This window comes from Poecilia formosa, unplaced genomic scaffold, assembly GCF_000485575.1.
Source record: "Poecilia formosa unplaced genomic scaffold, Poecilia_formosa-5.1.2 Scaffold16, whole genome shotgun sequence".
NCBI classification, from domain to species: domain Eukaryota; kingdom Metazoa; phylum Chordata; class Actinopteri; order Cyprinodontiformes; family Poeciliidae; genus Poecilia; species Poecilia formosa.
The window spans coordinates 3,685,332-3,711,945 of record NW_006799955.1 but is presented as its reverse complement, the minus strand read 5'-3'; the positions used below and the strand labels follow the sequence as shown (position 1 = coordinate 3,711,945).

At 36.8% G+C, this 26,614-nt stretch overlaps 1 protein-coding gene across 2 annotated transcripts in view; it reads left to right on the top strand.

The window, feature by feature from the left end:
- The window catches only part of LOC103134351 (beta-1,3-galactosyltransferase 1), a 41,075-nt gene extending 16,615 nt beyond the window's left edge, over positions 1 to 24,460 (top strand). The window contains exons 2-3 of one of the 2 annotated variants that reach the window (XM_016668691.1): positions 19,693 to 19,815; positions 22,841 to 24,460. In XM_016668691.1, the coding sequence (XP_016524177.1) occupies positions 23,075 to 24,064 (990 nt within the window). In that variant the 5' untranslated portion in view covers positions 19,693 to 19,815; positions 22,841 to 23,074 and the 3' untranslated portion in view covers positions 24,065 to 24,460. The remainder of the gene's footprint in view (positions 1 to 19,692; positions 19,816 to 22,840) is intronic. The other variant, XM_007546567.2, reaches the window with a different exon arrangement.
- The last annotated feature ends 2,154 nt before the right edge of the window (positions 24,461 to 26,614 follow it).

Genomic DNA, 26,614 nt, shown 5'->3' with positions numbered 1-26,614 from the left:
TTTTTTTTTTTTTTTGGCTACTGGTACAAACAGAGACACGACATGCATTGATCTAGCTTTCGACTGATGGTTTGTTTCCTGACCTAGACGGCTAGGATTGATGTTGTTGGCTGTGGCATATAGGGGAATGTGATTGAAATGCACTGTTTTTAGAAATAATGGAGGTTACATCCACTGAAGTGTGACAGGTCAAGCATCTGACATGATGCAATGCTATCAGGACACTTTATAACAAAAATATTTATAGATTAACTGGTTAAAGCAAGATTGTTTAAAGGTTCTTCTACTGCACACTTTCTTACCTTATTAAAGCCTTTTTTTGTGGTTAGTGGAACATTCGAAAATATTTTATCACTCCTTGAAATTATTTAATTCTTACCAGTTTCAATTACTTTTATACATAAAGTGGATAAAATCAAGAGCGTTGGCATGTAGACATTTGGGATAGAACAGGTCACTTCAGGCAGCTTGGTGAATTTGAGACTGGTACTATGGTGGGATGAAATCTGTTACTAAGCATTGTGCAACCAACATTTGGTTGCTGTAGAATGGCTGGGAATTAGATGAAGAGCTGTTTGAGGAGAGCTCAGGGTAGAGCTACTGCTCTTCTGGACTGAAAGGAGTCAGCTTATGTAAGTCAGACATTTGATCAGATGACTTCCTGTTCGCTTCCTATTGGAGATTTTCTAGGTGCATTCCGTTCAAAGAAGATCCACCAAAATGAACTGGTGAGTGTTGCTAAGGATAGGAATGTTTCAGTTTCCCTACTAGACTTGTTAATCTGTGTCCCAGAGGATTTAGTGGATTTACTGTGGGCAATGCATTCGATTCAGTTCATCTTTGTCTGTCTTGTTTTGTTCCATGCTTGACTTAACACCTCAGTAATACTATATTTCACAACAAACTACAATTCTACATCAAAAATTACCAGCGAAGCAATTCATGAATCTAAATGAATAGACATTTAAAGAGAAAAATAGACCATGAGGAAAGTATCAGTTTGTAGGTCCTGATTTCAAGCTGAGGAAGTTTGAGAATCAACTCAAACTGAATGTGGACAGAACATAAAATGACTTTTAATGTTTCACTGCTTCAACTCAGTTTGAGATGGAAACAGAACTGCAGGTTTGCACCAAAGAATCCAGTTTTCTCTTTTCTCAGCAGGACATGAATCACTTTTTATTACAAAAAAACCACAAGTAAGTCTCCTGTATTTTGAAATATAGAGAGCTATACTAGGTTTAATAGTTTTGAAGGTTTAATTTCACTAGCACATTTAATTATGAACTTAAAATGAGAGAAAATCCCATATGACTTCAGAAGCACATTTTGCTTCTTGTCCAGTTTGGATAATAACACCTACATCATTTCTGTTGAGATAGCATGAAGAGAAACACAATTTATCACTCTGATTTATTCTACAGAAACATCATATTTACCTTCAGGTTTGCAGGGATGCGCCTCCTAATTGGTATGTTAAAAGAAATGTCTGCCCATTTTTTCAGGTAAGAAGAATGTTTAGTTTCCCTTACCCTTTCCCTTACCCTTCTTTCCATGGCATAAAGCCATGGAAAGAAGGAAGTAGTGTGCATTAAAACTTCAATGTAAGTACGTATGCATATTGTCTCATCTAATTGCATTTTAATTTGGATTCCAAGTATTTATTTCTGCAGCACACGAGTCCCGAGGTGGATCTGTGCTTTGTCTTAGGCACACAAGCCAGCAGCGTCATTTTTCATTCCCAACATAAATCCACATTTCTCTGAACTTGAAGTACTGGCATCTGATTAATGGGAAGTAGTTAGCTTCTGCATGTTATCCCTCTTGGCAGTAATCCAATCCTATCCTATGACGGATGTACTCTAAATTTACTTTGTTGAGTCAGAGTTAGTTATCATTTTTTTTCTGGACCTCTCATACATAAAAATGTAATGCATTTCTTTTTGGAGTCAGTTATGTCGATGAAAGAAGAGGTTATATTTACAGAAGTAAAAACTGAAAGTGAAAGGGATTGCTTATATAAAAAAGAAATGATGGATGGATCAACTGTAAATCAAGTGCTGCTAAACGTGTTCAACTGTTTTCTTCAGTGTTATTGTTACTTCAAGTTAAGGACTGGCTCAGACCACAAGTTTTGGGTGACTAAATTTGATTTTGCACTAATGATATCCAGGAAGGAAAAAAAAAACCCACTGAAAACCTCAGCTGATTGTAAATGAAATTATTGCAAATTGTTTCATTTAAAAGGTTTATAGATCCAGGCTTGATTAAAAAGTTGCAGAGGGTTATTTACAGACTGTAGTTGACTGCTATTGGGTGTTGTCATTACATTATGGCTGTGTCTGCTTCAAGTCAATCTGAAAACAGCTAGTTAGCAATTAGGCTTTTTGCAAAATGTCAACTTTTGTGTGATTGAAAACTGTGAAAATCACGCCTGCTATTGATGCACACACACCAATCAGAATTTTGAGGGCCATTTTTTTTTAAATTATTTAATTCTGATACATCTTTTATCTAGTGCTGATTTCTACTCATCAGCTACAATCTAAGAAGACAGCATTGAAAGTATATAGATATTTCAGAATCTCCCTTCATCAACCTCCAAAATAATTGTGTTTGTATTACAACCACAAAACTGCACTTGGAGAAAGCCAAGTGCAGTTTTTATTTGGACATATTTGTTTGTCTTAAGTTTTTTTTTTCTTTTCAGAATTTAGTTCTGTTGCTTTATTTGGGTTCTTTAAGCCAGTAGGTGGAGGTAATGTCATCTTGATTCATGTTGCAAAACTGTGTTGTCACATTTGACTCACTGTCTATGTCCATGCCATTAGAATAATTTATAAGGCTTATCAGCACCTCGTCAGGTCCATAATTTACATGTAGTAGTGGTGTTTTACTGAATATTTTTGTGTTCAGTGTTGACATTTGACACTTAATTATCTGGCTACTTAGCTCAATGCAGAAATACCATATTTGACAAAAGTATTTTACTTAAATCCCTTCATTCATGCCTTTTCTTACTCTGACTTCAGTCTATACACCTCACTGGTAATGAAACTAGCTAGCAGAGTCCTGTGCAAACTTAGGCATCCCCATGTGCTTTTGAAGATATTAATTGGGATTGGTTATTGTCCCACTCCATTAGCAAAAACATCTGAACCTCAATTACTTTTTAACGACACAGATTAAGACGTTTACACCTCAACACCTCCTCCAAACTCACAGTGACTGCAGTGTTTTACCAAAGGCTCTGCAGGATTTCTCATGTGATAAACCCAAAAAGGAGAAAAGCAAAAGCTGCATAAAATTTTTATGAATTCTATGTGATCCTATCTTTGCAGCCCAAAGACATAAACCAAAGCTTTCAAATTCTGCTTTTTTATTCTAAACGTGTATGTACGAAGAAAAGCATGGAAAACTTTAAAGCAATTCACTTGAAATAAAAAGGTATCTCTAATACCTGTAATCCAGTCATTAATGCTGTTGCTCTTTAGTGTTGGCTCTGCACTCTCACATGCTTTGTTCGCAGGCATTGACACCAACAGGGAGCACAAATATTTATGTAATTTACATCTGACATGTTTTCACTATTTACTTACTTTTTTTTAATCAAAAACAATCAGCTACACATGAATCTTCTCAGCGCACATTATGAATTCTTGCTAAAACTCTAGCCAGATGCTTTATAGGCAGCTTCAACATGAATTTGAATATGTTATCTATCCGTACTATAGATGGTGAATTAGACTTTGTTGTTCCTATAGTGTTGCTTCTCTTGTCTTACTGCCCACTCACACTTAGACAAGTGCCTTTACATTGTGAGATACAGTCATGCACATGTTCACACTGCATTTCACAGATGGGCAGGCAAACGGGGTTCGGTTTTTTTGCCGAAGGATGTTTTGACATGCTGAATGTTCGTGTTTGGGGTCTGGGGAGCAGCTGGAACACCACATCCAGGTAGTTGCCAGACTCTTTCGAATTAACCCACAGCTGCCCATCTTCTTCAAATCTGTACTTGGCGCTGTCCTGTCTGATCAGATAACCCTGGATTCATTTTAATGTGGTATATAAACAAAGAAACATGCAGATTCTTCTTCATATGGAGGAGATTTGTATGTTTTTTTTTAAAACTGTTTTTGTAGGTTGACCCTGGGAAGCTATAGAAAATAGAGGGTGAATTTATATTTGCAAGGCTTTGAATAATAGCATTGGGATAATAGCAGTGACTCATCTGGCATGATGCCTGATGATGGGATCCTGATGACTCTTTTTTTTTTTTTTTTTTTTTTTGTTGATTTTTTTGCTGAGTTTGAAACAGTGTTTGGAAACAGCTGTTGGTTCTGCAGATTTACATTTAGTGTTTTTTGTTTGTTTTTTTTTTTACTTTTGTTTGTTTGTCCTTGGTGAGAAATGTTGCTTTATGGTAATTTTCTTTCTCTATTTGCAAACTACTAAGCAGTCTAGGCCTCCAGGCCAAACTGGCTCATGGGCTGCATATAATTTCACTTTGTATGGACTTTTGACTTTAGAGCAAAGTATCTGCAGCTCCTGTTGACCAGAGCAGTAGTAGTAGAGGGGTGAGAACATTGATGAGCCACAGCTCAATTACAAATATATATGTTTTTCACTTTCTTTTCAATTGAGTTAGGAATTTTGCTCTCCTATGCCTTGACAACTAAACTTGGGAGACGAATTTGATTTGGGGGAAGTATTATGTAAAATTTACTATCTTAATCTTCTTTATATTACGTTATAATTAGGGCTGTCAAACGAGTAAAATTAAAATCTGATTAATCACATGATTGCTGGGAATAATATATAAATAATATAAAAACTGTGTCTCAAAGTGATGTTAATAGAAACACTGGAAGTAACTTTTTGATTTGCAACATTTTGTGTAAATGTTTTAAGGAAGTGATATTAATTCCATTTATTTATTTGAAATGGCATCATTGTTGTTGAAAGATGATTGAAAGACCTTGACATATTTGACAGCTAACATTTTTCAAAGGATCTTTTGAAGAAAGTACAGTTGCAGCGTAACTTATTCAACTTTAAGACTGCTTCTTTTATTAGGAAAATGTGCATTATTTAAAGGTTAAAGTGCAGAATATATGTAAAGCTCTTGCTCAGGGTTAGGGTTAGGGTCAGTTTATATGTTGCATTGAGACTTTAGAGTAGACAAAGATGTTCATCTAACTATGAGCACTATAAATAAGTAATAAGTCTATATTTATGGATTTATTACTGAGTGAGATTTGTATACAAACCAGTAAAACTGGGGAGTACTTCAGCCCCACCCTACTACCTAAATTTGCTTGATATTACAAACACTGTAGAAAGACTGAAGGCAAGATTAAGCCAGATTTGACGTCTGGAAATGGCAGCGGAGGCAGCCTGTTCCTTCTGCTCTTTGTGTTGACTCAGAGCCCCAACTTATTGACTGCGAATGTATATTTCATGACAGACTGTTGGAAAGAAGAGGAAAGAGGTCAGTGAGTCGAAGAGAACCTGAGCTTTTAGAGCAGCAAAAGTGCCACCGCAGAAGAAACTTGTGTCCGTTGTGTTCTGTGTAACAAGTAGGTGCATATGGAAAAAAATAAAAAGAACAAAAACATTGCAGGATGCTCAGTGTGTGTTTGTGCAGGTGTGCAGAAGGACATCACGATCTGTATTCACAGTGCGTCTCTTTATGCAGTTGTGTACTTGGAGTGCAGGATGTCACAGATGTAACTGTGGTCAACAGGACACATCAGACTGGAGTGGCCTACTTAAAGGCTGGGAGGTTCATGTCTGAAGAAGTGGAAGATTATATTAGGACTGGGATGTAGGTGTCTTTGGGGTCGACTTGGCTGCTGCCGCCTGTTAGATAATGAGACAAAATGCAAGACTCTTCTGCATAATGATTCATCATTAATGCTGATTTTGCTTCGGGGGTGAAGCCTGTAGGGGGAGCAGGGCCATGCTCGGGCCATTTACATTAACTGTGACCATATGTTTCTGAAGCAGACAAATCTTTGGAGTGCATTAGTGATGTGCAGAAATGAGCAACTTTGTATAATGGAGGCATAATTACTTCCTGTGTCAAATGTGCACGTACATCCTAAAGTTTCTTTTAGCCTATTGATTACATTAATATCTGGCTTCATTAGGGTGATATTGAAAGGTATCTGTTGAGATTAAGAAAAACAGATTTTGTCTGGCAGTTTGCACAGTTAAGTAATTTTCCTGGATGGGAACATCTCAGTGTATTAGAATTTTTATTGAAAACTCATTTTATTTCCGGAATTCAACCTTGTATTTAAACTCATGTGTTTTATAGATTTATTACAGAGTGTGATTTGTAATAAATATTTTGTATATTCACTACTGTTAAATTTTATAAGGAGAACCCACAGTTTAGTTACTTGGTTAAATGAAATTTAACAAAAGATCAATAAATATAAAGTTTAAGGAAAAAAATGTTGGTCTAGTGAAAACCATCCACGGACTATAAACCCACAATGCCACAGATTCCATTGGATTTTGGTCAAGTCACTCTAGTACAGTGACACAATAGGCATTCTACCATACATTAGTACTTAGCACGGTGTGGGAAATTGGGAAGTCTGAGTGGAAAATGAAATCTTAGGAGTGAAGCTCGAGGTGCTCTAAAATGTTCTTTGGACAGCTGCTCTGAATTTTGACCGGATGAAGCAGACCTTCGCTTGGTGCCAACAAGATTACATTTAGTTTGCCCATATCCCTTCCCCTTCTTACTGAGTAAAATCTTTATTTAAATCATCATAGCAAAAACATCTGCTTCATAGAATTGCTTTATATTTTTTTATTTTTTTTTTGTAGAATGCTATTTTTTTTAGAGAACTGATCTGTTGATGATTGGCTGATAAGGCAGCCGCTGTGGCGGTGGCTCCGCTGCCATTTCGTATCTAGCAGGGAAGCTTCTGGTTCATTTTGCTGCTGGACTTAAAATAATCCAGGTCATTCTCCAGTTCATTGGCCATCTGGACGATTGACCCACGAACTTTGAAAGCAATTCTGTGTGGGAGTATTTGTGTGAATGCGACATTGTGCATTCAGCCTTCAGCTTCAGAAAGCTAAAATCGCTTGACCTTCTCTTAAAAGCCAGAACAAACTTCACATTTAGTGCCACACCTCCGTAGAGAGAGAGGTCATGCATACAGTCGACTGCTTTTGAGGCAGATTTAGTCATTTTTCATCACGTATCTACTCAACCAGCACACAGAGCAATTTGTGTGGTGTTTCTATGACAAGCCAATTTGTCCTCTGCAAAGCGGTCTGCTGCTGTTACAATTAGTTGTTCATTCATGACGCCTGGCACACAGAGTTGAGCCATTTAGGGCTTGCATGCAGCAGCGTCTTAATGATCAGGTCATAACAATGTGATGAGAAAAGCCGGTCTCTCTAGATGTTTTTAAGGGATCAGCTCGAGGCACTTCTTGTGCAATAGGGATTCAGTTACAACTTTGACACCAAACACATGATTTTTTTTGTTTTTTTTTTGCTAAAATCTAATAGCAACAGTTAGCTGCTTCATTCACAACTTCTCCTTCTGTTCACTGATTGGACCCAGTACAAAATCTACCTGGGTAGAAAGACCAGTCTGTGCTGTAAGTGAGAAGATTTCTCTTTCCAGAGGAATTGCACAAGAAGGCAATGGCCAGGCTGTTGTTATTATTAAGAAAGGATTAGATCTCCCAATAAAATAGAAGCTATTCTGAACAATTCAGTTCTATACCCATACACCAGCTATACATCCCTGCACATATTCATAACAGGACGGCCAGATCAACTCAAAATGGCATTAAGATATTATAGCTGCAGTAAAAAATGCATAATTTACCAAAAATAAAGCAACATTTAATTTTGCTTTGGGATCAATAAAGTCTTTTTGAATTTGAATTGAATTGAAAAAAATAAAATAAAATAAAACAGAAAAATTAAGAAATGCGGTTGTATAACAAGCATCGTTTGTTAATACAACTTATTTTGGGGTAATTAACCTTAAATTTTATTAACAGAGATCTTCAGAGATCTTTGTTCCTTTTTTTACTTAAGGGAACAGTATGCATATTTTTCTTTTGTATGGCTCGCTATAAAGGAATTAAAGGCAAATGTCTAATGTGTGTTTGGCATAAGGATACAGTACATTCACATTAAATAAATAGTAACTATACATTTTAATTCTGCAGTTGTACTGCTGCTTTGTTGCTGTGCTGTGAGGTTATTAGACCCTTCTGTGTGCTTCCACAAACAAACTAACAAATTCTTTATGTTTATAAAGTTAAACTACCTTCTCCTGCAGATTATTCACCAATTATTTTTGCTTTTCTCATGGCTCAAAATTCAGCAACATCAGTAACACTGAATGAAACAGGCAGAGTCTGCCAGTGGCTCAGAAAGTCTCCGGCTTTTTGTATGAAAACCTATTATTGCCATTTTATGCAAGCGCGATATCAGACAGATTATGTAAATTTTTTTATTAGTTTTATTCAGATAGTTTATGCTGTCATTAAGATTGAAAAGGAGCAAATAGAAGTGATTGATAACAAACCAATTCATTCGACCACAAACCATGAAAGACAAAAAAAAAAAAAGCTTTGCTGCTGTCAGTAATATTTTCTGAAAGACTGCCAGAAGACTGGAAACATTGTTATGGTTTGCACGTTTAGTGGCACAACTGCAGCACAGCCGCAGAGTTCATGTTCTTAGTTTTATGCAGGTGTACGTGAAATGCAGAGACGGTTGTTCAGTGGCTTCCTGAAGCACAATTTTACTTAAACATTCTTGTCACTTCTTTAGTTTGGTCCCATTCCTTGCTCTTATTACCTGTAGTGAACTTGGCATAGGTAGTTCAGGGAGACTCAGCAGCTCCATATTTCATGTAATGATATGTGACCTCAACCCATCTCATACAACAAGATAGTCCAAATAAGCTTATTTGATATTTATTTATTCTGAGCACTCCAGAGGTTCAAGCTGCACTTTGACACTTCCTACGCCACCTCCAACTAAAATATACATTTACTTCCCCCTGGTACATAATCTTGGGAGTTGTTGTTATTGAGCCAAGTTGCTTGGTCAAGTTAGTGTTTGCATCAAATGTGTCCTTATATTCTAAAACTTTCTACAACAAGAACATGGTTAATTTGAGACAAGCACACAGTCTACTTTTTTTTTTTTTTAATTCGTGGGAACAGACATACCACGATAAATTCTACAGTTCTTGCAACATTTTTCATTCATTGCACACCATTCTGCTACATTTCCCTGTAGGAAAGTAGGATTTTTGAAATAATGTCATTCTATCAGTAAATGAGAGGTACATTTTTTTTATTCTCATTTCTGATCTCCTCACATTATTCAGTTAAATCCCCTTTCACTCCAGATAAAAAACTCCTTCACTTCCAGACCATTTGAGCGTTTTGTTTTCTCTCTGCTGGAAAGAAATGCACACACCTATTTCACTGGAAGCAAATAAGTCTGTTGATTCTGTGATAATTCTGTATTCATTGACGTGGAGATCAGGGATTTTTTTTTTTTTTCAGCTGCCTTCTAAGATTGTTTTGGCATCAACCAGAGCAAGGGGCGTAACTGGCAGCTTCTGCAGTCAGAGAGAGCAGTTAGATGATCACTATTATGCTGCCTGCCTGCTGTAGTAACTAAATTGTATTAATATAGCACATTTCCCAGGTAAAAACCACATGGGGTTTTACATGACATGGGCATGCCTAAGCTGCAGTTTTGACATGGCACCAATGTGGACAGTTCGGCTTCATAATCTGACAACGTCCCAAGGTTTTGCCTAAACACAGCAAAACTCCAAAGTCCTATGAGCATTTAGCCACAGTTAATATAGGGAGCTCAGCAAACGTGTGAAAGACAGAGCTTTGGTCCAATGAGACCAAAACTAAGCCTTCGGGCAATCATTCAAGACCCTATGTGAGGCTGAAAACTAACACTGCGTCGTGCTAAAAGTGGTATGTGCTTTCTGCGATGCATAAAGGCTTAGCACTAAAGTTAAAGTGCTAAAGCGATGGTGCAAAACCACCTAGATGACATGTCTAGATGTCATTTTCTGTCATCTAGAAATAACACACACAACACACACTCTAAATGATGTGATCAATAACAAAGAGGCACACCGCTGATTAGGCAGCCCTCTGCTCCTTTACCTCCACTCCCATCACTCGCCCACACACACACATTAAAGTTGATCCAGTGCATGCCCCTTCGAGGATGTGCTGGGCCTGTTTTATTATTATTATTATTATTTTTTTTTTTTTTTCATTTGAATCATGTTGTCATCTGATGACAAGGAGCTAAAGATGGAGAGGCCTAAAAGAAAGCTCTCGGAGGGGCGGGGGGTACAAAACGGAAGAGGGAGAAGGACTCTGTCATGTCTCTAAATGAAATGCTAGACTTACAATGCTATGTGGTTTAGCTATTCGGTCCTAAATGCAACTAAGAATCATTGCCAAGAGTTAAAAATTGACATTTGTGTTCAATAGGACCGAGCCTGCTCTATCTTGTAAGGAAGAATAGACAAACAGCTCAGTCTCTTGCAGCAGTAATTGCAACCAGTGGAGATGTTCAAAGAATGGATTTAGAAGTTTTTGTGCTCGCCTAAAAGTCAGAGAACTTTGAAGATTTATCGTGCATAAGTGATGGCACATCAATTTCTTGATGAAAGAAAAAAGGAATAAATCAAGGTAAAACAAAAACATTCTTAGGATTATTTTTTATCTACAGTACAAATTAATCCCTTAAATGGATTAAAATTATGTGCTAATTAAGCACAGAAAAGACATTTCTGTTGTAAGGATTAATTAATCAAACAATGTCTGTATGGTAGGAGTAGCATAAGACATGATGGAGAAGAAAACAGAGCGAGGTCGGCCTCTGCAGAACAGAACAGACAGTAATATTAAAGAGCTTTGAGATTGTGGCTACAGTGAACAAAGAACTTTTACTAGCCAGTAGCCCTTCACTTTTGTCAAACTGTGCGAGTCGCAAGCTGCTGGCCGGAAAATTTTGCACTGCTTCAACTGCTTGTATGGGGCCAGCAGCTGATAATACAGAAAAGGGCATCACTAAATACTGGCAGCAGGAAGCCCACCATAAAGATTCACTGCGGTTTCGCCCATAAAAACAGCCTGCTGTGAATCATCATCAGATTCTCGAAAGCATGGAGCGTCTGGCATGAATGACTCACTCTGCTTACTACATTATTGAAAAGTTGATTCATAAGGAAGCACAAAAAGATGAGGAAATGTCCTGCTTTATTTGCCTCACATTCATGCAAATTACCTTTAAAACACACTCAGAGAGTTCCTTGGAAATTAGCTCAGAGATACTCTCTGCTTGTGTTAAAGTGCAGGAAGTTGTTTTTTTTTTTCTTTAGCTTTAACAAGAAGATGGCTTGATTAAAACACAGTGTCTTGGAAGGCCACGCCTTGGATAGAAAAATGTATTTTTTCCCTCTGTTTTGTTTCCAAACATACATAAGTCATCTTTTCCCCCCTCAAGCTCTCACAGCTCCTGCGATGTCCGTTCCGTCTCATTTGTTATTTTTTGAAAGTGTTTTAAAATAAAACTGAATAGATGTTGTAAAACATAACCCTGCTGTATGATGTTTCTCCACGTCTGTCAGCATACGGGAGGCTTGATATTGTTATTTCATGTGGTGAAATCAGGTTGTGAAGCAGATATTTTCAACCTTTTTCTTTTGCCTGTGAGCTTACACCCACATAAAATCCTATCTACTTTTCTTGCGTTTTGTCCAGGAATATTCAGTAATGCTTGGTTTTCTTATAAAATGACCTTTATTTACTCTATTATTGTTTTTTTTTTTCTTTTAGTTTTGATTTATCTGTAATATTTCAGACACTGCCGTCTACCTCTGCAGAGGGCATTATAAGTAGAAACACTGTGAAATAGGCTAGCAGAGAGCCCAATCAGCCATAGCACCATCTGTCCCTCTAATGACTACCTGGGTGCTCTGTGATGTGGCACGGTTGGCTGGAGAGGTTCCATTGCAAACATTCGCTCATTAAATGTCTACATTCTGCCCAGCTCTGTGCTGTTGATGACACCTCATGATGCTTTTTCTCTTTTTAAAAGAGCTAAAATGCAGCCGTGGCTCTTTCACATGTCTTGTTCCTTCATCGGAGGATGGAAAAAAAAAATATCAGAGTGAAAAAGGATTTGAGTCATTATTTTGGTTGTTGTTCTGTGAAATACTGAAAAGGTAGCTGACTGAAAAATATTGACTGTAAATGGTTGTTTTGTTTTTTTTTTTTGGTAGGGAGCATTGATTCACTCTAACACAGTATTAAATATCAGTGATTTTTGAGTGATTTTTTTTTTTTTTTGTTAAACTCAGTCACAAAGACCCTGGATAATCTTTACATTCTAAGGCCTTTTCAAACATTTCTGCTTTTCAGAGATTTTGACAAAAGCTGAAGGAGTGTGAGTTGTTAAGCTTATTGCACAGCAAAGAAGTGAAATACCACAAGTGGATTTTTGTGAAGTGGATATAAAGAAACCTGCATTTTCATTATGCCTCTTTGACTTTTAAGATTTTTAGATTTTACAAGCACAAAGACCATGAATACCACATAAAACACCCTAAAAATATATTCAAGTTTGTTGGTGTAATGGGTAATGGTAAACAATATCATGCTAAGCTGCTTTTTCATTCAGACTGAAGCTGAAGTTTCTAAAGAAATTTGCACTGGAATAGCATGAAAACTAAAGACGGTTAATTTTTGTATAATGGGCAACTATAAAACACGCCATGTTTCATTATTTAATCAAATTAACCTGGTGCTTTCTTCATAGGTGGGATGTATTGAACATATTTCCATCTTATTTTCTTGCATCTGCTTTTGCTTGTTTGAAATGTTGAGTTCCTCCTGGATTATTGAATATTTATTTATTGCGACGATGCTCTTCTTCTGGCTTATTTATGTTCATATGTTATGTTATTATTTATCACATTAACTTTCTCTTGTGTAGCACTTTGAGGATTGTGATATCTCAAAAATGAGACATTTTTCACCCTGAAGTAACACTCAGTGCTTGTGAATTCCTTTTCAAACAGAATTGGGTGTGCAGGATACGATGTCTGGGAAAGAAGGAGAGAACAAACTGCATTTGAGTAAATAAGACAAGAGCACGGCACATCCCAGGAGCAATCTTCCCCCTGAGACAAAGACCTTAACTTTTTATAACAGAGTATTTTAAAGTTTATCTTCTTGGAAAACACCGAGGAGGATTTTAGTGGTGGTCTAGTGTAGTCTGTATTTTAATATATTTAGTAACACTCTTCTATAGTATTTGAACAAATAACTTGTAATTTCTCTTTCACTCACTTCTATATTACAATAGAATAGAGTATTGTAAATACTTTAAGACTTAGTTTTCACTCTATCTGCTTCAATAAAAAGAACTGGGATAGATTGTTTGTGAAATTAAATGAGAAGTTTACAGTTACTCCAGGGTTGCAGCAGCCTCTAGAGCACCAAGTGTGCCGACAGCAGGCAGGTGGACTTGGAGTGACTGCTGAAGCAGGGAAATGTCACACGTTTAACAGATTTCTTTAACGACTACCATATGAATACGGCTGCGTTTCTACGGAAGAGAGAAAAAGGAGTGAAATGTTTTGGTGCCGATGAGGATACGTCAGGTTTAATCTGGGCCTGATGATGTGTGGGAGCCTGTGTGCCAGAGCCAATGCCTGGACAGCCCTGGCCCAATTTATTCTGTGTACGGATGCCAACATTTAAGGGAAATCTCTGCAACACTTAACACACTACCCAGAGCTGTGTTTGCTTGGCATAGGAGGACTGCTTCTTGTACAGCTGGCATTTTGTCCAGTTAATCTCCTGCATATTAACATCTGAACACCCTCACTTCAGTTCTTATTTTTATGTCTCAGAGCATCATTTTTTTTTTCTCCAACTTTTAAAATGAAGTACACGGCTCCATCTGCTTAGCATTGCTATAATATTTTTAGATGCTGTTACTACTTATAGGAAAACTCTCCAGAGGCAGACAACCTCTTGTGTTTTATCCAAATAAAATAATTTAAATACAATTTATACATATTTTAAGAAATAGTGAATACATACATATTGTATGAAGTCACACATATATTGTTACATTAAGCAAATTTACCCATAAATTACAACTAATTAAGGTTAATCAGTGTTAGCAAAAATATACTTACTTTCTTTTTCTTTCTATCTGTGACGCGTTTCTTAAAAACACCGCCAGATCATAACTTTATCTGGAATAAAATAGCACATTTGTTTGTTCCACTGCTTTCCCTGCTATTTTAAAGGATATGTGGTTGTAGAAAAACAAACATAGAACCTTACATTCCTGCAATCTTCTCTTTTTTTCTTTTAAAAACAATTTTTAGAGAAATTTTCCAAATGTAGATTTGCGAAGCACCGCATGCTTTTAGACTCACAAAATTAAAATGCGAACAACACTTAACCTGCACCGATGTTGAGTCTTTCCCAGAAACTAACTGTACTTTAACAAACATTTCATCCTTATGTTGTACTTCAAACAGTGATGCTTTCTGTTTTATTGCTTCTGAGGTGCATTGCAAGAAAATGTTCTAACCTCAAATATTGTGCATGTTTTTTTTTTGTTTTTTTTTCAATCCCCATGAGTTTAACACGGTGTGTGGGAGGTAACAACACAGTTTTACAGGAATTTGTGAATCTCACAAAACACATTCTGCTTTTTTACTCTGCTGGCTCATGAAGTTGCCACATTCTTATGAAGGTTTTCTTATAAGACATCACAAAATAACAGTCTCGTCTCAGAATAAAACTGTTTTACATGCATTCACGATGGCAGCTGAGCAAATGTAGTGGTAAAATAAATCTAGCCCTGGTTTATTTTTTTACACAGTATTTGTGTCATGAAAACAAATTCTTATGTGCCTAAGTAGATGTACCTACAGATTTGGTTGGCAGCAGAATATAAGTTTCTCATATGACATATTTCTAAAATGATATGCCAAAGATTGATAAAAACGGGTGTGTCTAAATCTGGTGTAGCTCATACTTCCTATATTTATGTGTTAGATTAATGCTGTAATGGCTCAACAAAAAACAGCTGATACTCAGTGAAGGTGAGAGTCTTCTGGGAACTGAGGGTTTAACAGATGCAGCCATGCAACTTTGTCTCAGTGACTGTTGTGCTGATGTTGCTGTTATATATTTACCCTGTTATCACGATGGCATTTTTACATTGCTATTTTATGGAACACGGTCAACGCATGTGGCACAGAATAAAACTTAGAGACTAAACTAATTATTATTAGAGCGAGATTCTGACTTCACATTGCCCATTTGAGGATATTCAGTCTTTTAAGGAGCTCTGAAAATTAATTTACACCACCGTTCCTTTTTCAGACTACAGGAGTTATATTCATTTCCACATCTGGAGTCACAAAATATGTAAAAAAAAAAAAAAAAAACAAACTTTGTAAAGCAGTGACCACAGCACAGCTAAGAACGCAGTTAGTAACGACGAGAGTAATGAGGCTGAAATGCATTCAGTTGGATACTATAGATTTCTTTTACCAGTTCTGACCAGTAACTGTTACTCTGAAGTGCATGAGCATGTGTTAACTTTTATGTCAAAACCTTCTCAGTGAATGGAAGCAGCTGAAAATCTCGCACAGTCAGTCATTGTTTAACATGATTGTTTAACTGCACTAAAGTAATGTTGCTGCTAAAATGTTATTCGGAGGAGAAAGCACGTTTTTGCTAGGTGAAGAGAACCTTTTTTTTTTCTTTTTTTTGTGGAGATGTTTGAGAAAAGTAAATAGTTTACTCTTTTCCGAGTTCCCATTTGTATTCCTTCAGCATACATTTATTCCTGTAAGAATTTTTTTTTTTTTTTGTCACAAAATTATAACAATTTCAGCTTTAAATTACAGGCAATTACACTCGCTCTTTCAGTTTAGTATTGAAAAGTTTTGATGTTTTTTTGGGAGGGTTTGTTAAAATGTGATTAAATGTTCTCAACATAGCAAACCTGTATTTTCTGTATAAGATGACTGGTGGAGGTAGCATTATATACAGAGTTTACTTTTAATTAAAAAAAAAAACTTTCCTTTCTGTTTTGCTCTAGTTTGATCTATGTTGTGTAACAAAGTACTGGAGGGAAAAACATCATTTAACATTCCAGCAATAAGTGCTGGTTCACTCATTTTTCATCCCCAAGGTTGGTGCAGTGTTGTGAAATTGCAGAAATATGGCTTCCAGCAACTCAGTGCTGATTAAGGAGATTTGTCAATGTCACTGTCAATTTCACTAGTAAAGCAGTTCACAAACAGACACAAGTTACCCCAAAGTGAAGTTCAGCAATGAAACAATATATTAAGGAGACAGCAGTATCAAGAAAAGAGAGGATGAAATCAGAAAGACAAAGCAAGTCAAGGCCCTACAGTTTATTTGTAGGGCCACATAAGTTCATCCAGTTGTTGTACAGATGCAAAGAAAAATCAAATGTATACATGAGAAAGCTGTGAGAAAGCTCTTGTGTCATACAGGTTGACCTGTGTGCTGCACATAACTACCAAAATAGAAATTCCAATTAATGCACTAAATCCATAAATTGTACATTACAAACTGTAATCAGTTTCCAGGATTCCACGTTCCAAAGTCAGTCATTATGAAATGTCATCTTATTGGCCATGACGGGTCCTGATTAGCAGGATCCTGATCTGAAAGGTTTTATCTCAATTCTGGAGCTGGAGCTGTTGGTTCAGATTCATGCTGGCATGGCTGCAGATCATTTATTCCCATAAAGTCTTCAGCCATTTCTTCATAAACCAAAAAAAGAAAAAAAAAAGGTTTAGTTTTGCATAACCACTAATAAACAACTGGACAGTAGAGTCGTTTTTGGTTCTTCAGCAATATTTTAGTGGCTGGCTAAGTCAGTCACTTTGGCATTGTTGAGAAAAACACTGAAAACAAGTAATTTAAGTTTTAGAACAGAGAAATGGCTCCCTGGAATGTTTTTGACAAATTGTTTCACAGTATCAATAATGATAGATCGAATTTTAATCCTCCTTACGTGACTTTTCCAAACTTCGAGCATCTATTTGGTTAATTCTTCAACAATTTAGTAGCAGTAATTATTTCTAATTTAGGCTTAGTCGTACTGTAAAGATAATTAACAACATCCTGTAAAATAGCCTTGGGTTTCAGATGAAGCATGGAGTAAGGGAGACTGACTTTAAAAACAATCAATCAATTAAACAACAACACTTTAAATCAATCCTACAACAAAGCCAACAAAGTGACACAAGCATTGTTTTTTGTTTTTGCTCCAAGCAATTGAGAAGTGACTTGTTTGTATCCTTAAGCAAGAATTTAAAATGTTTCATCCGTGTAGAAAAAAATGTTTTAGGTAATTTTGCCACTGTTGACAAAAGTAAATCTTATCAATGTTGCGTCATCAGTGAGGTTTTACAATATTAATTTGAAAATGTGTAATCTTTGTGAAGGTAATTATTATTCATATCTGTATTATAGTAAATCTGTGTTATAAGCTTTGCCACCGTAGTGAGTCATCATTAAAAGTGTAGTCAGCAATATTCAGAAGAGGTTGTGTGAGGTTGTGTGAAATAAAAGCAGGGTAATCAATTTAGATGTTTTTGGCACAAGTCCTACCTAATACCCAAGCTCTCTATAATTCAGGCAGGCAATCTATTAGCTCTGGTACAATGTTATTGGAAAAACAATTTAGAAGCCTGTCTGCATACAGACATGGAGCCATGAATCACAACATTTTTGTTTGTGTATAGAGGAATACATAATAGCCCTTTTCTTAAAAAAAAAAAAAAAATCCACCAAACATTCGACGCAGGAAGCGCGGAGAAAGAAATGTCAAGTGTTGATGAATGGCTGTCTTTGTGCCCTACTCCCAACACAAGTTTACCTCTTGCCATATAATAAATCATGATAAATTAGGTCTCTGTTGGTAGTATAGGCTAATTATTCCCCCCTTTCATTCGCCTCTCTGACGCGGTTCTCCATTGACTTTCATGTCCTGCGGGTTTAGTCGCAAAGTGTAGCATGTGCACCTGTCCCACCCTTTACAGGCTGTTTAATAGGGTAACATTTTTCCTGACAATTTCTATGCCGCTATTCTTACGGGGAGTGGGAGATTTTATGCCCGACGATAAACGTGAGATCTTATATTATGCAAAACTGATTGGGCTAGACGTGTTACGAAGGTGACTGCATACAGGTCCTGCTCAGTTCTGTGGTGATCTAGAAGCGAGGCTTCAAAATTGTAATACGTAGAATTATAGTCTAAATCTTCAGTGTTCCTGAATGTGCTTCACCTTAAAGTCTCTTTGTTCAGCATCCAATAGATACAGTGAATTATTGATTGAGACAGTGAGGAAGAGGAGGAAGAAGAAGCGAGTCCAACTTAATCATAATTCATAATGCTGATGAATAGACTCAGCTACTGTTCTGTGAAAAAAATATATTTCAGGTCTTATAGATCTCATTAGTTCTTTTCTTCTTTTTCTTCTTGGTCTTGGCAGCAACAGATGCCATCAAGGTTTTTTAATAACTGGCAATCTTTTTTTTTTCCATCTCTGTGGAAGAATTTTTTTACCACTCTACTTCATAGAATTATGTTAATTCAGTCATAGTGGAAGGTCTTTAAGCATGAATAGTGTATTTGAGGTCACACCACAGCATCTTAATCTGATTTATGTATGGACTTTGACTAGACTACTACACATTTCGGTAACACTTTATTTGAAGGGGGTTGAATAAGACTGACATAACACTGTCATAAAAACCTGTAAAGACCAAGAAATCATTACTGTTTAAACTTTACCTTTAATCATTTTTAAAGTGCAATCAGTAATACTTTTATAACAAATTTATATCAGTAATGATTTCTTGGTTAATGTCAAGTTGTTATAACAGAGACATTTTGAATAATGTCAACTTTGTATTAAAAGTGTCATAATTTACCGAATGACACTTTATGACAACAGTCAAAAATATTCATGAAGATTTTTTCATGTTCATGACAGTTGTTATGTCATGTTGATGAACGTGTCATGTCAGTCAGAAGTGGGTAACACTTCAAATAAAGTGTTACCCACATTTCTTTTAAATCTTATGCTTATGACCATCTTAATGCTTTGCGCTCGAGCTCAAAGTCACAAACTGATAATCTGATGTTTTGCTTGAAAACTTTTTGGCAAAAAACAGAATTAATGATTACATCCAAGCAGCTCCAGACCATCACACTACCATCACCATGTATGATTATCAGCCTGATGTTCTTTTTATGAAATTCTGTATTAATTTAACACAGAATTTAATGGAGCATGTGGCATCAAAAATTTTCACTTTGTGCGTCTAATTCACAGAATATTTTCCTTACTCTTTGGGATCATAAGTATGTTATCGGGCAAATGGTTTTTGCCTTCAAACTCTCCACTGAATGTATTCCCAGTCTCTTTTTTTTTATTGTTGAATCATAAAAATGTAACTTATTTTAGACAAGTGAAGCCTCCAGTGCTTTAGGATGTAGTTCAATAAATGAGGAACCTCTTTTTTCCCCTGATCTTTTATTTATCTTTTTGTCTTTTTTTGTAAGTGTTTCCACTCTGGGGTCCAGAGGGCTGAATGGGTCACTCCTCCCACTGTAGCAGTGTTGGCCAGCATCTCGCTCAGCAAATGAGTGTGGTAGTGGCAGTGGGACTGGTCTCCAAAATAAAAGGTGTGATTTACAACAATGGAACTATAAAGGCTGATTTAATCACCTTTGACATATCCACTACAGATTTTATGGCAAGGTGCGACTCTGGCAAAGTGTTACAGCATTTTACCGGTGCAGATTTACATTTTCTCTTGCCTTAAGTGAGAGGACGAGAGGGAAGAGGAGATAAAGGCGCAGTCGGGATGGAAACCCAGTCTTCTTGTCTTTACTTTGACATCACCTGAAATGAAATGTGAGATCTGGATGAGTTTGACTGGAGATGTTTATGTTTTAACCTCTCGGGGGAGCCGTCAATGTACTTTTAGAGTAATTGTGGTTGGTTGGACATTCCTAAGAAGGTTCAGCACTTTACTATATTTTACTCATTTGTACACAAACCATATAAATTACTTTGTAAACATTTCCAGAGTCACAAATGTCAACGTTTCACATCTCAGATCATGGAAACTCAAGATGCTTTCTGTTTAGGCTGCTTCATGTTGTGAGTGGTCGTATTTAAGGGATGACTTGATTCTACAAGTCTGGCATTCACTAGGACTTAGTATGCCAGGTGAAATTAAACTGAGCTTTTCACAATGTCGTAGTTAATTAGTTAATTACTAATTTAACCAAAGGAATGATTACTTCAAATTAGGCCATATTGGTCTGGATTGATTTACTCTTAATAATTAAAAGCATTTTTAACTGTATTTTTGTGTTTACTATTGTTGTGTTTGATTTTAAGATTTCCTGACAAAAATCTAGATGCATGACTGACAATTTAATTGGAATGACTTTCTTAATTCCTTCACAATATATTTTTCTGTTTTCTGTGCATCTCAAGCATATTTCACCTAATGATTTATTTATTTATTAAGTCCATGGTTACAGTGAATGGCAACTTTTGTGTTGATCCTAATTACCACCTTTCATGCCCAAAGTCAAATATTGATTTAGAAAGCATTTTTCGGTGGAGGTGCAGCAGAGCAGAAAGCATGTAATTATTCTTAGCTTTGTTGAATTTAAGGTTAGACTCTTTTCAGCTGGAGCATCTCTTAGCAGAATCCACTTTAGGCTTTCTCTACATCCAACCAAGCTTTAAAAGTGAGACACTTTACCTCCTGACATGGCAAAGAGGCCTATTCTTCTATTTTTATATTATATGTGCTTTTGCAAAGGCTATTCTTTCATTTGAACCACTAATGTTCAACTTAAAAATCACCAAAAATGGCAGTACGCCTTTATTTACTTTCTCACCCGTTGACGGATTATTGAACAGTAGCTACAGATCCAGCAAGAATTCCTGCCAAGCAAAAACTTAATTGACTGTGTGTTAAAGAACCACTTGACAAAATATGTTTTTATATTATTTCTATTTAATAAGTTTTCAGAGAGGAAGCACTGCATATTTAGACATTGTAGGGCAAACTCAAGAGCAAACTTTCCACCATTTGCATTACTATTCTATTAAATTATTATCTTCACGAGATAATCTGCTTACCTAGTTCTCTCATTCTGACTCTTACAAGTTGAATGAAATTGTAAAAAATGTTATAATTTTTTTTTATCTATAGTTTTGGTATCTGAAAGTGCTGTATTGTATAAGTCTACTATCGCTTTCTGCAAACCAAATCTGACTGCCTTAAATCTCATTTGAACTCTGAAATGAATGAAAAAAGCATTGAGTTTCCAAGTAATCATTTTAAACAAGCTTCAAAAAGCCAGAAGAAAAGATTAAACAAGACCACTAAATAAGATTACAAAAGTCTGTCTCCTCGAAAGTTGAGTATAAATAAATACAAGATAACTAAAACCTTTTTGACACTGCAGATAAAGAAAACTCTGCTGTGTTTGGATTTCTTGTTCTTGAGTAAACAGTTATGAGTTGGAAGCAGTTGTTTGCTCCTTTCAATCTTGTGAGATCTCATAGAAGCTGATATTATAAGAGAAATCGTATCAACAAGAGTGTTTGCTGCAACAGTCATAAGAAAAACTAAGGAACGAGACCTACCCTTCAACAGCACCACTTTGAAATGTTAAGGCTGCTGTTGATTTTTGCATGACACTTGGGCAGGCCCTTTATTCTGCCACCCCCAACCAGTCACAATGCTGGTATTAATTTGATATTCTGGGGTGGAATTAAATGTAATGCACTTTCACACAAAGTAGATAACCAATTCTCTTTCCATTCTCAGCATCTACTTGTCCATAGTCTGCAAATGAGTAAACCCCGACCCTCTTTTATAATGCCACCCTGAGCAACTGCCTATGCTTAACACAAACATCTGCCATTATAGAGAGATAAAATAAAAAGTATTCTAATTTATAATTTATATTGAGTTAGATGGCATTGCGGTAATTAGGTGGTTTTTTTGTTTTTGTTTTGTTTTGTTAAGTTTTTCTCAGTCTGATTTGTGTATGACAGCACACTGCAGATAAACAGAATTCAAATTATCGCATTGTGTCGTTATGTGTCTGGTCAGATTGGCCTCTGTGTTCCTCCAGCCTTTGAAGATAAATGCATTGAAATTTATAACTATTCCTTTGAGAAGTGCATGTGATCTCCTGTAGGTAAAAGACAAAAACAAAAAATCCACAGAAAACATCAAAGCCTGAGGATATGACCTACATGTTTATATACCCTTTAGATTTTCAACATGAATCCCCGCCATATCTACATGTCAGTATGTGATGCGTAGTTTCACCCAAAACTTTGATCTACTGTGCTTATACGTTGATTTCCTTTGAAAACTTTTCTTTCATCCCCTGGCAAAATGTATTCCAAAGTTTAAAAAACTTATCATTTTAAACATGATTTATGTCGATCATTTTGACTACATGGGCTAATTTATTGGGATTTTTTTATGTAGCATTCAGTGATTGCTTCCCTACATTGTTTAGGTCATTTATTTTGCATACATTAACATCCTCTACAAAGATTAATGCATTTAAAATAAAAGCTGATGAATAATTAATGTATATGTACATTTTTAAAACCACACATACTATATATTTTATACTGATGCTTCTGTCTCTTCTTTTTCAGATGTAAATGGAGATGCCATGGTTTTCGCCAAGAATCTGGACATTCATTCAGTTTTAAAGTGCTTCACGTTGAATTGCAAAAAGCATCTCTTCTCTCTAAAGCAATCCATTATTGACAATTAATGTCAAAACACATGCTTGAGCAGCTTAATGCTGCCTCACTGGGTGAAACCTCACTAATGGAAGGAAAACCTTATAAGAGCCAGCTCATCAAAATACACCTAAGAGCAGCATAATGCCTTCGAAAGTATCATGTTTATACATCCTGACAGTGGTTTGCTGGGCGAGCGCATTGTGGTACTTGAGCATTTCGCGGCCGACGTCCACGTATGTCGGCCACATGGCTATGCCTAAACGAAGGATTGTGAAACCTCCTCCCAAAAACATCACATTCACCAACATCCGCACGCGCCCCCTCAACCCACATGCCTTCGAATTTGTAATAAATGAGCCGAAGAAGTGTGAAAGCATCACGCCCTTCCTGGTCATCCTCATCAGCACCACACACAAGGAGTTTGACGCACGGCAGGCCATCCGAGAGACCTGGGGCGATGAGGGCACTTACAGCGACATCCACATTCTCACCGTCTTTCTTCTGGGGAGGAACACAGACGATGTGCTCAATCAGATGGTGGAGCAGGAGAGTCAGATCTTCCATGATATTGTAGTGGAGAACTTTATTGATTCGTACCACAATCTCACCCTCAAGACTCTAATGGGCATGCGCTGGGTAGCGACATTCTGCCCAAAGGCTCAATATGTCATGAAGACAGACAGCGACATCTTCGTCAACATGGACAATCTTATTTACAAGCTTCTAAAGCCCAGCACCAAGCCCAGAAGGAGATACTTCACGGGCTACGTGATAAACGGTGGTCCTATCAGAGATATGCGCAGCAAGTGGTACATGCCCAGAGACCTATACCCTGAAAACAAATACCCACCATTTTGCTCAGGCACCGGCTACGTGTTCTCCGCAGATGTAGCCGAGCTAATCTACAAGACTTCGTTGCACACAAGACTGCTGCACCTGGAGGACGTGTATGTGGGGATGTGTTTGCGCAAACTAGGCATCCACCCTTATCAGAACAGTGGCTTCAACCACTGGAAAATGGCCTACAGTCTTTGCAGGTACCGGCGCGTCATCACAGTCCATCAGATCCCCCCGGAGGAGATGCACCGCATCTGGAATGACATGTCCAGCAAGAAGCACCTCAGATGTTAGGAGACATGAGGATCGACAAAGAACAACTCCAATTTATCCAGCTGACCCCCCAAACCCAACCTCATTTACTTTGGCCTTATTGCAAATTGTCACATTTAATCATGTAAGAACCTGCAGTTGCTTCTGCAAGTCCATGTTTTATGACACATGGATTAATTAGCATTAGCGGTGTGTACAGTCACTCACTCTTAAAGCAGTTGTTTAGGAGTTTTAAAGTTGGGTTCTGTTAAAGCGCTTAATATCTTCCCTGGAGAATACAACTCTTAAGCGTGTTCATTAAGTATAAATGTAGTTTGGTTTCTTCCAGAGGCTGAAACCGAGTCTAAAGTAGGATAAAAGCAGAATGTCATATGCCACTCCAGTGAAAACAACATCACAATGTTCTAACACACCTGAAAATTCAAAAGCTAAATATTTATCACCTTCTTTCACCACCTGAGTACATCTTTTGGTTCCTGGGCTGTATCCTGGTACTGCTGACTTACCTCCACAGTATGCAGTCAAGTTCTCCAGAGTCGTGCTAATGACCTCATTATTTGACTCAGGTGTGTTGAAGCAGAGACAGATCTAAAAATGGTCCGTTGAGGACTAGAGTTGAAGACCCCTCCTCTAGAGAGACCTAAAGATGTTTAAACATGGTGCCATTTTTGAACAATTGCACAATTTTGGAGGATTTCCAGACTAGCTTTAGGCATCTAAATAGCACTGTTAACTGTTTTTAAACATTTAATTTTAGCAGATGATGGAAGCTTTGCAATCTTTGTACTATGTAGTTTAACGGGAGCATTTGATACTGTTTATTCCAGTTTGTATGTGGTATCTGGAACATTGAGTTACGGCATAGGACTGGCACAATAAAAGAAATCGCTGATCTTAATATCAACAAGTTTCTGTCTACTCCAGCACCTCTTTCATGTGGAGTTCCTTAGATTCTGTCTTTTCCTCTTTTCTTTTCTTTTTTTTATCTGTACTTACTCCGTCATTCTAAGCTCGGAATTTTCCAACGTACAATGAAAGTAAAACAAAGGTTGTTTTATTCTGCCATATCAGTATTTATGAGCATATTGGTAATAAATTGTAGTCTATAAATTGTAGTAATTATAGTCTTGGAAAATTATTAAACAGATAAGCCACACTTTGCAGAAAAGACTTTTATAAATAGGTAAGACAGCAAACGCTATGAAGAAAACAACTAGAGAGAATAATACATGCATTACAACCCCGTCTTGGCTACTGAAGTGCTCTTTAAGTTGAGGTCAATCACGGCCTCCTTTTAACATCATAGCTTCCTCAAAGTGTTGTTTCACTGTATCCTACGGAAATCTGGGTTTGTAAAGTGGTAACTCCCAAACTTTGCAACAAGTTGCCTTTAAAATTAGACAGGGGTCTTTTTTGTTATATTGAGTTTTTAAAAATAAAAAAAACATATCTAGTGCCTTTTGGCATAGTGTAAGTGGCAACTTTTCTTTTGCTGTTTAATTTTTCTTTTAACCTTTTCTTACATATACTTAACAAATATTAGAGTTACATAAAAAAAAACAATTGCTGTGTGTGCATATATATACATATATATGACTACATACAGCTTTTTATGCCATAAGTTCATAAAATAAAGTTTGCATAAACATCAGTGACTTATATATTTGAGTTTTTTTAAATGTCCTCACTCTTCACATTAACTGGGTGTAATGTTTTGACAGAGCCCCACTTCAGAAGTCCTAAAGTAGCTCTTTAAATGCTGGGTTGTTACTAGTAGGTATTTGCTTCTTTGTAAGAAATATGCCAATCAGAAGGAAGAAAGCACTAACTGACGCGGCCTGCCCTGTAGAGACAGTGCAGACATTCAGACATTTCCCATGCATTTTAAAGCTGTTCTCCCCTTTACTGCAAGTGTCCTTGAGCAAGAATCTCTCCTGGCTCCCCAGCTGCTGACCCTCCTGGAGTGCAATCCAAAAGAATGTGAAGAAATCAAATATATATTCCATTACTTGTATAGTAGAGCTCTAAATAATGATCTCTAAAAGTGTAGTTTTAGGAGACCTTCGGAAGCATGAGATTGCAAGTGCAACCCTGATGACCATGCTTCTGACATGTTCTCCTCATGCTCTTTACTCCCTTTCTCCATCTTTTTAATGAGGCTAAATATAAAAAAAATACAGTCTATTATTAATGTCAAAACCCAAGTAGGGTGAAATGATAGTCTAACACAATAGAGTTTATATTAAGAGTGTGGAAAAGTTGCAACTTTTTCATGATGAATTCGCCTGATGTTTTTGTTTACATACAATCATCATCACATTGCCTTTTTTTTTTCTTCCAAAATAAGCAGTGTGTAGGTTTTGGAAATTAGACACATTTTCTTGTTTTCCTACTTTGCCGTTTCCTTGCCAGAGGTAATTATGTGTCTCGGCTACCAGCCTCTCATTACTGTAGCTGCTGCTCTTGGTTATGTGTGTTGTATATCAGCAGCTGTTTCAGCTCATCAGCTGCTACGCGCACCAAGAAAAGCACTGCATCGTGCCGTGCAAGACTCCTGTTATGTCGAGCTGG